The sequence below is a fragment of the Capra hircus genome, chromosome 18 (assembly GCF_001704415.2).
Source record: "Capra hircus breed San Clemente chromosome 18, ASM170441v1, whole genome shotgun sequence".
Classification (NCBI taxonomy): domain Eukaryota; kingdom Metazoa; phylum Chordata; class Mammalia; order Artiodactyla; family Bovidae; genus Capra; species Capra hircus.
In genome coordinates this window covers 36,871,094-36,882,397 of record NC_030825.1, presented here as the reverse complement: position 1 = coordinate 36,882,397, position 11,304 = coordinate 36,871,094, and the positions used below count along the sequence as shown (strand labels likewise).

The 11,304-nt window shown below is 53.5% G+C and overlaps 2 protein-coding genes across 5 annotated transcripts in view; one reads left to right on the top strand and one right to left on the bottom strand.

The window, feature by feature from the left end:
* On the top strand, nucleotides 373-7,169 carry ESRP2 (epithelial splicing regulatory protein 2). Of its 3 annotated transcripts, none has more exons than XM_018062186.1 (15): nucleotides 373-684; nucleotides 773-901; nucleotides 2,375-2,488; nucleotides 2,616-2,730; nucleotides 3,063-3,161; nucleotides 3,388-3,442; nucleotides 3,513-3,620; nucleotides 3,695-3,827; nucleotides 3,906-3,948; nucleotides 4,105-4,406; nucleotides 4,517-4,729; nucleotides 4,825-5,023; nucleotides 5,170-5,356; nucleotides 5,668-5,833; nucleotides 5,909-7,169. In XM_018062186.1, the coding sequence occupies exons 1-15, from the start codon at nucleotides 487-489 to the stop codon at nucleotides 5,996-5,998; spliced, it is 2,151 nt and encodes a 716-aa protein (XP_017917675.1). In that variant the 5' UTR covers nucleotides 373-486; the 3' UTR covers nucleotides 5,999-7,169. The 3 variants fall into 3 exon arrangements, with proteins under 3 accessions (XP_017917675.1, XP_017917676.1, XP_017917674.1); XM_018062187.1 differs by having other exon boundaries at nucleotides 3,510-3,620; nucleotides 5,254-5,356; XM_018062185.1 differs by having other exon boundaries at nucleotides 3,510-3,620.
* The window catches only part of NFATC3 (nuclear factor of activated T-cells 3), a 93,022-nt gene continuing 88,665 nt past the window's right edge, over nucleotides 6,948-11,304 (bottom strand). The window contains exon 10 of one of the 2 annotated variants that reach the window (XM_018062183.1): nucleotides 6,948-9,840. In XM_018062183.1, the coding sequence (XP_017917672.1) occupies nucleotides 9,719-9,840 (122 nt within the window). In that variant the 3' untranslated portion in view covers nucleotides 6,948-9,718. The remainder of the gene's footprint in view (nucleotides 9,841-11,304) is intronic. The other variant, XM_018062184.1, reaches the window with a different exon arrangement.

Genomic DNA, 11,304 nt, shown 5'->3' with positions numbered 1-11,304 from the left:
GTGACCCCCCGCAGCCTCTGGGCTGCCGCTTACGGACTGAAGAAGACCCCCAGTTTTGCACTTTCCTTGGTAGAGCCCTGGTGGGAGAGGGGAGTGGGAGGGGTTGGGGCGGTCGCCCCAGAAGTCAGGCAGGGTCGGCTACGGGAGTGGAGTCTGGGTCTTGAGCGCGACCCCAGGCCGGGAGAGCGAGTGTGAGCGTCCAGGGCTGGATTCTAGCCGCCCTCCCCCACCGTTCCCGGGCCCTCGATCACGTGGCCGGCGGGGCCGACAGGTAACTGGCCCGGAGAGGGCGGGGGCCGGTAGCCGCCCCGCCCCGCGGGGCGCCGCGGGCGGGTCTCAGCAGCGCCCACTGCGCCAGCCGGGCCGCAGGTGCCGCCCCCAACACACGGTGTCCCGCCCCAGCCGGGCCGCGTCTGCCATCGGTCGGTGCGTGCGTGCGCTTCGTCGATCCGCGTGTCTGGCGGAGCGCCCCTCTCCTCTGAGGCCATGACTCCGCCGCCACCCCAGCCCCCGCCCCCAGGCCCGAACCCCACTGCAGACTCCGCTGCCGACCCCCGACCGGGGCCTGGACCCCTGGTCGTACTGTTCGGGGCCACGGCCGGTGCGTTGGGGCCGGACCTGGGTTCCGACGAGACCGACTTAATCCTCCTAGTCTGGCAAGTGGTGGAGCCGCGGAGCCGCCAGGTAGGGTGGGAAGGGGGCGCTGAGATCTCCTGAGAGCTTCGGGATCCCAGGAGCGCAGTGGCTGATCGGTTTTCCACGCCGTTCGCAGGTGGGGACATTGCATAAGTCACTGGTTCGCGCCGAGGCGGCCGCGCTGAGCCCGCAGTGCCGCGAGGCGAGCGGCCTGAGCTCCGACAGCCTGGCGCGGGCCGAGCCGCTGGACAAAGTGCTGCAGCAGGTGAGCGCCGGGGCCGGGGTGAATGGAGGCACGGCCGGGCTGCAGGGACATTTCTCGGCGGGAGAGGCGGCAGGAGGCGAGGCCTGGCGCACCACAGCCAAGTGGCCAGGGTGGTAGGACGGGTTCCTGTTGTTTGAAACTTTCAGCGACTCCCTAATGTGCGTGTGTCCGCGTGTGTCGGCCGTTCCAGGGGGGCGTCTTTTCAGACTTTACAGTGATCCACTCCTGCTGAGGGGGTGGAGATGGAGGCTGCGAGACCCCTCCCAGAGTCCCAGGCCTGCGAGGGGAGGTAGGTGAGACGCCTTTGGGAACCTGCCTGGCCAGGTCGTCCAAAACAGCAGCCGGAAGCTGAAAGGGCCCAGGGGCCCAGACTTGGCCACAGGTCACGGTCCGTGCCGCTTGTATCCTCGGCCCACCCACCCGCCTGGGAGACGCTGCAGCGGGGCGTAGGGCGGTGTCTGCCCCGGAGGTAGACGCCGCCAGGTGTAAGCTGCTCGTCCAGGCCTGTCTCGGTCGGCTGGCCAGGCATGGGCGCTGTCCGGACCCCGCCTGGGGGGCTACCTGGCTCCTGAGTGCAAAGGCCTGGCTGAAGTGGAAGGCGGTTCCCTTTGCTGTTTTTCTTGTCTTCACTGCGCTCACCCCTGTGCCTGACTCTTGGGTGAAATGACTGAAAATGCTTTACTAGCACAAATTCTTTTATCTTCCGACAACTTTGGTGGTTCCTGATGAGGAAACAGGCACAATGATGTGAAACATGAGTCTGTTCCAGGACTGCCAAACTAGCCCCCACTTGGGATGCGTGGGCTGGGTCGCCTTGCTCTGCTAGCCTCAGATGGGAAAGCTCGGGCTAGGGAAGGCTCTTGGGCCTGTGGTTTGTGCTCATACGTGTTCGCCGGCGGGGATGAGAATGGGGGAGGGGCTGGGCCGCTTCCCGCCCCCTCTATGAGCAAACACCTCAGTGCCAGCCGGTCGATCGGGTCTGGGTCAAAGCTCATGCTGCCCCTGGCGTTCAGGTGTGGAGCTCTGTCCTTGAAGTTTTTCGGCCCCCGGGTTGGTCAGGCCTAGGGGCGGGGCTGCCATTGACCATGAGCAGGCTCGGCCTCCCACAGGATTGGGCCTCCCTCACCTGTCTGAGGGTGGTGCCTGGTCTGGGACAGGTTTAACCTGCTTTGTCCCGCCCCTCCCCACCTGCTTGTCCCACTCCACCAGGTGTTTGTTCTGGCCCCATTCCAGACTCCTGGAGTGTGTGTGATGGGGGCTCGGGTGATCTGTGACTACTCCCATTTGGCCTGGAGGTGACAGTGGAGGGAGCAGGTGGGACACAGAGCCAGGCCCAGCAGGCGTGGCAGCCTCCTCCCCAGGCAGGGAAGGGCTGAACATCTGGCTGAACCAGCTTTGCAAGCCTGCACCCTCCCTCCCCCTGCCCACCTGGCTGTTAGTCCGTCTGTCTCTCTCTTCACTCCCTATTCCCAGTTCTCACAGCTGGTGAGCGGGGATGTGGCTCTGCTGGGCGGGGGCCCCTACATGCTCTGCACTGATGGGCAGCAACTGCTGCGACAGGTCCTGCACCCTGAGGCCTCCAGGAAGGTATGCCACCACTGAGGGTGCACCAGGGGGCACAGTTCCCAGAATGCCCACTCTCACAGGGCGGGGGGCAGCGGGAGGCCAGGGCAGCTCAGTTCCCTCATTCATCCCCATTCCCATGTGCCCCCAGAACCTGGTGCTCCCCGACACCTTCTTCTCCTTCTACGACCTCCGCAGAGAGTTCCACGTGCAGCACCCGAGTGCCCGCTCTGCCAGGGACCTCACCGTGGCCACCATGGCACAGGGTATCTGTGGCCCAGCAGAGTGAGGGTGGAAGGGTGGCTGCAGGCTGGATGTGTCTTGAGTATGCGCATGCTGGCAGGTTGGATGGACACATGTAGGTAAACTGCTCAGCCGCCGACTGCAAGTCTGTGTGTCTGTGCTGGGGCACATTTGGAATGTGGGCATATGTCTCCATTTATTTAGGCTGCGGGTCTGTCATGGCACAGATGAGCCAAGCCAAAACAAACGTGTTTGCTGGGATTCTGCGTGTTTATGTAGGGGCTGTGAGCTTCAATGGGACATGTCAGTTGCCCTCTTGTGCTGGGATTTCCTCATTGTTATTCTCTGCTCATAGACTTGGGGCTGGAGACAGATGCCACAGAGGATGATTTTGGGGTGTGGGAAGTGAAGACAATGGTAGCCATCATCCTCCACCTGCTTGAAAGTCCCAGTGGTAAGGTTCCCCTCACCACCTTTCACCTGTTCTCACGGCTGGGTGAATGCCTGCCTCTTACTTCCTCCAAGTTCCCCTCCCCACGTGTCACCTTTTCTGAGAGGCCACAGGTGAAAGCCCCTTTGTTGCCTCCTCATCCCACTCAAACTGTCCTTTTTGCAGAGCTTGGTGGGGAGACACCCCTCCCCCACCAGACCCTGCTGACCCACATGCCATCTCCTCTCAGGTCAACTGTTTTTGAAGCCTGAAGTGGTGAAGCAGAAATATGAGACAGGGCCTTGGTGAGTGAGGGGGCAGGGTTGGGGGTGACAGCAGCTGGACAGCTCTGATTGTGCCTTGCCCCCACAGCAGCAAGGCCGACGTGGTGGACAGCGAGACTGTGGTTCGGGCTCGTGGGCTGCCATGGCAGTCATCAGACCAGGACGTGGCTCGATTCTTCAAAGGGCTCAATATTGCCAGGTGGATACAGCAGGGTGGGTGGCACCGGAGGGCAGGCCCACCCAGGAGGGACTAACACAGTGCTGGCTCTGCAGGGGTGGTGTAGCACTGTGCCTCAACGCCCAGGGCCGCAGAAATGGTGAGGCCCTCATCCGTTTTGTGGACAGCGAACAGCGGGACCTAGCGCTGCAGAGACACAAGCACCACATGGGCATCCGCTATATCGAGGTGGGGCTCTAGGGCTGGGAGCAGAGCAGGGCAGAGCTGAGGCTGGGCAGGCATGAGACCCACGAGCTGTCCCCACAGGTGTATAAAGCAACAGGAGAGGAGTTTGTGAAGATCGCAGGGGGTGAGTGTGCTCCCAACGGTGCCTAGTGCCCCCGGCTCTTGACACATCCTGTTTTCTCATGCCTCTTGCCTTCCTGTTCCCCTGGGTGCCAGTGTGGGTGGGTATTTGGAAGGGCACAGATGAAGTCAGTAGGTGACTCCCACGGCCTCCCCCAAGGCACATCACTAGAGGTGGCGCGTTTCCTGTCACGGGAAGACCAAGTGATCCTGCGGCTGCGGGGACTGCCCTTTTCGGCTGGGCCAGCAGATGTGCTAGGCTTCCTGGGGCCAGAGTGCCCCGTAACGGGGGGCGCTGATGGGCTGCTCTTTGTGCGCCATCCTGATGGCCGGCCCACGGGTGATGCCTTTGCCCTCTTCGCCTGTGAGGAGCTGGCACAGGCTGCGTTACGCAGGCATAAAGGCATGCTGGGTAAGCGATACATTGAACTCTTCCGGAGCACTGCAGCTGAGGTGCAGCAGGTGAGCCCCCCAGGCCCCACCCCCCACGCCCATGTACCTCTCCAGGGTGCCCCTTCTCTCTGGCCTTGCCCTCCTTGGCATAATCAGCCTGCTGCTTCCTTTCCTTCTAGGTCCTGAACCGCTACGCCTCCAGCCCACTCCTTCCCACCCTGACTGCTCCACTGCTGCCCATCCCCTTCCCACTGGCAGCTGGGAGCGGGAGAGACTGTGTACGCCTGCGAGGCCTGCCCTACACAGCCACCATTGAAGACATCCTTAGCTTTCTGGGGGAGGCAGCGGCTGACATTCGGCCTCATGGTGTGCACATGGTACTCAACCAGCAGGTAAAGCTGCTGCCCAGGGGGACCAGGGGAGCCCGCATGGTTAGGAGTAAGGGATTCTTGCACATGACGGACAGCTCACAAGGTGGTGTGCACAGGGCCGGCCTTCAGGTGATGCCTTCATCCAGATGACATCAGCAGAGCGGGCCCTAGCTGCTGCTCAGCGCTGCCATAAGAAAGCAATGAAGGAACGCTATGTGGAGGTGGTCCCCTGCTCCACAGAGGAGATGAGCCGTGTCCTGATGGGGGGCACCTTGGGCCGCAGTGGCATGTCCCCTCCACCCTGCAAGCTGCCCTGTGAGTGTCCCAGGGGCTGGGGAAGTGGCATGTGGGAGCCAGGCTGTTATCACCCTCACTTTCTATGTGGGGGGTCTCCTCTCTGGCTGCCCCACCCAGGGCAGTGCTGGGCTCCCTGCAGATACACTCTCTGCTTCTGCCTCTAGGCCTCTCACCACCCGCCTACGCCACCTTCCAGGCCACCCCGACCCTCATTCCCACTGAGACAGCAGCTCTGTATCCCTCTTCAGCACTGCTCCCAGCTGCCAGGGTGCCTGCTGCTCCCACCCCAGTCGCCTACTACCCAGGGCCAGCCACTCAACTCTACATGAACTACACAGCGTACTACCCCAGGTACGCTCAAAGAATTTCAGTCTTGCCCTCTTGTCTTGGTTTGTGGGAGGCTCATGATCCATGATCCCCTTCCTGGGCCACATAACTAAAGGTCTCTTGGAGCTCCCTTACTCTGAAACAGTGTGGGAGTGACAACTGTGGGCTGATTGATGCCACCTACATACTGGAATAGGGAGGACTCTGTGGAGGCAGGGGTTTCAGGGAGGAGGAAATGAACCAAGCACAAGGCAGAGGCAAGGGAGGAGGTGGGTAGGGCTCGGTCTAGGCCATAACGGGGACTACACTACTAAATCCCTGCCTTTTCCCCCCAGCCCCCCTGTTTCCCCCACCACTGTGGGCTACCTCACCACACCCCCTGCAGCCCTGGCCTCTGCTCCCACCTCTGTGTTGTCCCAGCCAGGAGCCCTGGTCCGTATGCAGGGTGTCCCATACACAGCTGGTATGAAGGATCTGCTCAGCGTCTTCCAGGCCTACCAGGTGAGGTGTGGCTGGAGTGCTGGGGAAGCTGGCTGAGCCTGGGGCTCCCTGCCTAAACCTCTGTCCCTCCTACAGCTAGCCCCTGATGACTACACCAGCCTGATTCCTGTTGGTGACCCAGCTCGCACTGTGCTACAGGCCCCCAAAGAATGGGTGTGTTTGTAGGTGAGGGAGCCAGGAGATAAGAGCTGACTGATGTCCTCAGCTAATGGGACTCTCCTGTCTCCAGAGAACCAGCGCCCTCAACCTGGTGGCTTCTTTCTGGCTTTTCAAAATCCTCAGAAGGCCCCCAGAGGAGATCAAGCTCCAGCTCCATCCCCCAACTTACTGCTCTGCCTGTCCACCTCAGAGATGATGGCTGGACCCTGCATGCAGGGCTGGGGGTGGAACGGCGCTATCCTGCTCCAGTGGTCGGATCTGGGCTGCTTAAGTAGCACCCAGAGAGCCTTTGTTCTGTTCTGGCTATGTCCTGTGCCTACAGATTCTGGGGGGCTGATGTCCACAGCAGGCTTGGTTTCTTTTTAAAAAATGTAAGCCCTGGTGCTTTCAGTGTATGACTCCAGGGAGCTTCTTTCTGAGTAAAGATACCAGTGTCCTACCTTCCCGTCTCTTCTGACGGGGTACAGGGCAGCAGTGTGTGCTGGTCCCACTCCCCAGGATACTTGGACCTCTGTGACTACACTGTGCCAGGGGTGGTCCCACCTAAGGATGCTGGCCTCCCTGGAGCTTGGCACAAGGAATAGCAGATGGCAAAAATCACAAACGGTTTTGATGGACTCTACTGCAGTATCCCCAGAGGACACTAGGGGGCAGGAGGCCCCCACAGAAAAACTCAGGCTTGACTTGTAAAGGGACTTCTGCCTACTTTTCATGCACATCTTGGGCAGGTCAGTTTTCCTGAACTCAACAGACACCTTGGAATGTCCTTTGCACCCACTGCAGGGTGCCCAACTGAAGCTTCAGAAGGAATTTGGAATTCTACCCTCTCCTCTGTAAAATAAAGGTTCCTAGCCAAATGGACTTTTTAAAAGCCCAAGTGCCCTTCCCTTTGGCACACAGTGAGGAGCTCCACACCAGCCCCATGCAGAGGAACACTCAGGCAGATTTCAAGGAGACTGTTGACCTGTCACCGTTTATTATTTCAGCACTGTAACTGAGGAGCCTGAATTGCTGGCTTCTTCCCTTTGTATTTGTGTAAGGAGCACTGTACTCCTATAAAAGGTTTTAAAATACAAAATGTACAAGAAAACACAATCTCAAGTGCTGTAAACATAACTGAGAACCAGTTCCTTAACTGAACATCATCCATTTTATAAAATACAAGGTTTAACTTGAACCCACCTGAGCCATACAGATGACCATCTGTTCCGAGTATCAACAACAGGGCTTTACAGCCGGACTCAGCAGAGCTCTGTTGATGGGGGCTAGCCCTGGGGAGGGGTGGGATGCACCCTGGGCAGCAGCACCACACTCGAACTCGAACACATCTGTTCCTCTAAAAGCTGTTTTCAGCCAAGCTTCTTAGTGCATCTCCAGTAAGCAGAAGGCTGCTCATCCCCTTCCTCAACCCAAGGCCTAGCAGGGCTGGAGAGGATAGGGGTGGGCGCTAGCGTGTGCCCAGCTGCTCAGTGCTGTTACTGGAATTCAATTTGCATAGGCCAGTGGATGTGTGCTGTAACACCCCTATGTTGCACAAAAAGTAAGGTCTCTGTCTACAAAGCCAAAAAATACTGTCTTTTACACCAGAGCTTTTACAAAGCTGATACAAAACTGCTTATGTAGTATACAAAGCTCTATTTTAAAATTTAACTTTTATTTTAAATAGGAAAGCATTTCTAGTGCTACAGGCATCAAGGTATTTAAAAGGCATCAAATTTTGGTGCATAGCAACTCTGGATCATAGAGGCTTTTATTCTTGAGGGCAACAGAGCAACCCCCAAAGGGTCTTCCAAGGGAAGCTCTTGTAAGGACCCCACGTGAGGTGGCTACACCAGGGGCATGAGGGCGGAGGAAAGTCTGGCCATCTCAAGAGGGTCAGCCCCCCAAAACCCTCCAGAGGAAGCTCTGGGCTTCCAACCACAGGCCCCGAAGCAAATCTCACTATCTACACTCCGTGACACAAAACTCACTTTCAAAGAAAATGTGAAAACACTGGGCTCCAAGAAGGACTAGAGTGATTTGCTGAAAGACAGACATTTTTTTCTAACTAACTAGGGAGAAATTGAAAACATTGTGGCTTAAAGGAAAAAAAAAAAAAAGACCATACTTCCTCATTGTAGGTCAACAGTTCCTATCTGGCTGACTTAAGAGATGGTGGACATTGAGCTGGCTCTCTCCACCCAGGCCTCACTTGGCCTCAATAGAGAGTCCTGGCATCTGGGACCTACAATCCCCTGAAGTAACAGCAATGGAGCCTGTGACCAGTCCACCACACTGTCTCTCCTATGTAGGCACTCAGAAAATTTGCTTCCTGAATAGAAGTACAACATTTCATTTGAAAACGTACTGCAAGCTTCAGGGGCCTTGAAATAGGCCCAAGCCTTGGAACAGGAAACTAACCCCACTAAGGGGATGGCTAAGGGCAGGGTTTGAAGAGAACCCAGGTTGGGCACCTCCTTTGGTAGACAGCAGGCTGGAGTTTCTTGCTGGCTCCTGTTTGGGCACCAGCCTTACCAGCAGCAGCACCAGGGCATCTTTGGTGTGGAGGGTCAGGTTTACAGTGGTATCTCATTTTTGGATCTGCCTCAAAGCCTTTTAGGGAAAGGTTGCTTTTTAGGCCATGTGGATGGGGCAGGATAGGCCAGGATCATTTTAGGCTGTAAACAATGAGGGAAAAGCCTCCCATGCCAGTGCAGATCTTAAGAGCTTCCCATCTGGAATCCTGCAGGTCCTCTGCCCTGGTGTTGAAGCATAGCTCATTTGTGCTTGGCTTCTGACACAGCCTGGCCTCTAGAGATGAGCTAGAAGCAACAAAGTTGCCTAAACAAACCATCAAGAGACTGTGGCAGCCAAATGCTGATGCTTCCATGTGGAAAAGGTCTGGGACCAGAGGACACAAAAAGGAAAAATACTCCACAGCCTACCTGTTAGTAGGATGGCAGGAATTAAAGATAGCAAGCTAAAAAAAAAAAAACCCCATCATTCAAAGCTCCCTTACATGTAGTTAATTTACCCAAGGCCCTGAGGGAAAAAAAGCAATTTCAACATGGAGATGGTATGGAGAGACAGCAGGAAGATTACCTAAAAAGTTACAAAAATGCTATGCTCTGGAATGTCATTTTGTATTCCAACACTTCAGTGATTGGAATGGTCTCTTCTCATTTTACCTAAGAGTTTACTTTTATAAAGAAGTATGAGCTACATTTGGCTTTACTTCCTATGAATCTATGAAAGGCTTCCAGGACACATGCTGAGTTTCTGAGGCATAGGTGTGGGCTTGGGGTAATTTTTTTTTTTCTTTTACCTCTGAAAGTTTTATCAAAAGTTTCTACTTTAAAAATATCATCAAAGCTAAAGAGTCCTTCAAATGACCTAAAGCAGTACAAATCACCAATCCTAGCTAAGCAATCAGGTCACCTGCAGAAGCAGCACCTCTGAAATGGACAGACTGCTGCATTCACACTCAAAGCACCCATCATATAAAAGTATCCTATTTAAATATAAAAAGCAAAGCTCATTTCTTCAAAGATCAAACAGCCTGTACTGCTCCTGTTCTCTTACAAAATCTTCCCAAGGCCTGAGTTGGAGGAATGCTGCTTTCCCCACTTTCGGTGATCCCAACTCCTGGCTCCATCCTGAAGGTTGCAGAGTGGGAAACCCAAGGTCCAAGGAGAGAAACATGCTGAGAAGTACGTGATGGTGGACACAAGGCTGTAGTGAGCAATGTCAGAGCCCGTCGGATCTTCCTAAATCCAGGGAACTGGGACCCGGGAGGGGAGTCTGCCTGCTCGCCCCTGTCCCTTGGGAAACGGAAATCTGGGACATGTCTCTCCCAATTACCTCGTTCACTGAAAAACAAGAAAGGGAAGAGTAATTAGTGACCTCTGTGTGACTAACCATATGATGCTCGAAGCCGAGCTCTATTTCAAAGATGTTTTTTCCCTTTCTGTGGCTTTCTAAAAAAGTGAAGGCAGTGCTTGAAGCCAACTCTTGAACTGGATGGAAACATCGTTCTCAAACTTCTTCCAGGCCCCTCTTTCTCTATCTTTCAGGTCAGTTTTATTGGGAAGGGAAACGGATCAGAGAAAAGGGAAATGTTCCTACCCTCACTTTGAAGGCTCAGGCTGCAGAGCAGAAGACAGGATTCTTATTCACCTTAACCTAACTTTTCCTTAATCTGCATCCCTTTAGGAGAGTTTTCCTTTTTTGATTCCTGCAGTGCACCTTGGATATAAAGTGAATGAAAATAAATACTTTGATGAGAGTTGAGATCTGGGGATTACTTTGTTACCCTATGCTAATACAAACATCCTTTATTATGTAGGGGCATTTGTATTATTGCTGATCCTTTCAGAAAAGGCTCTTGATTTTGTTGATTTATAGTCTTCTGTGAGGTCCAGTGCAAAGAATTTTAATCTTAGGAATCAATTAGAAGGAAACATCCCAAAGAAGAACTTTTAGTTCTCTCACCATTAGAATTCTTTGCTTTGAAATGAAAATTCTTTTGCTTCATCAACTAAAAATTCTATACTAAGACCACTACTAAGCATATACTCAAGGGATCTGAAAACTACTTCCACATAAAAACCTGTACTCAAATGTTCATACCAGCATTATTCTTAATAGCCCCAAAGTGGAAACAACTCAGTTGTCTACCATTGATGAGTGGATAAACAAAATGTGGTCTGTTCCATACAATGAAATATTATTCAGCCTTAGAAAAGAATGAGGTTCTAAATACATGTTGCAACATGGATTGAACTTTGGGAACATTATACTAAGTGAAAGAAGTCAAACACAAAAGGTCCTATCTTGTCTGATTCTATTTATATAAAATGGTCAGAACTAACAGAAAATAAACAGGTGGTTGCCAGGTGTTACAGGGACGAAGAAACGGAGCGACTGCAAAGTGGTAGGGGGTTTCTTTCTGGAGTAATGAAAATGTTTTAAAATTAGATACTGATGATGGTTGTACAACTTTATGAATATACTAAAAACCACTGAACTGTATTATTTTCAAAGATGAATTCTAAAGTAACGAATGAATAATGAATCTCAGTACAGCTTTTATAAATAAAAACAGACCAAGAGAAAAAAAACTTTCCATAATTAGCATCTGAAGTGATCACAGAGCAAAGGAGACACTATTGATCATTAAAAAACACTTCAAGTATTAGTATCTAATCTATTGTTTAGGTAGTTAAGAAAAAAAATTTTCAAACTCATATATTCATTATGGCTATAAGGAAAAGGGAAGTAACATTCACTTCACAAATATTTATTGAGCATCTACGGGTTAAACTTTATAACTG

Bases quoted from the DNA above. Each gene is read 5' to 3' on its own strand.
- ESRP2 (XM_018062185.1), top strand. From the start codon at position 487: ATGACTCCGCCGCCACCCCAGCCCCCGCCCCCAGGCCCGAACCCCACT. The intron at 2,731-3,062 runs GTATCTGTGGCC...CTCTGCTCATAG, and splicing joins CGTGGCCACCATGGCACAGG to ACTTGGGGCTGGAGACAGAT. The intron at 4,730-4,824 runs GTAAAGCTGCTG...TGGTGTGCACAG, and splicing joins ACATGGTACTCAACCAGCAG to GGCCGGCCTTCAGGTGATGC.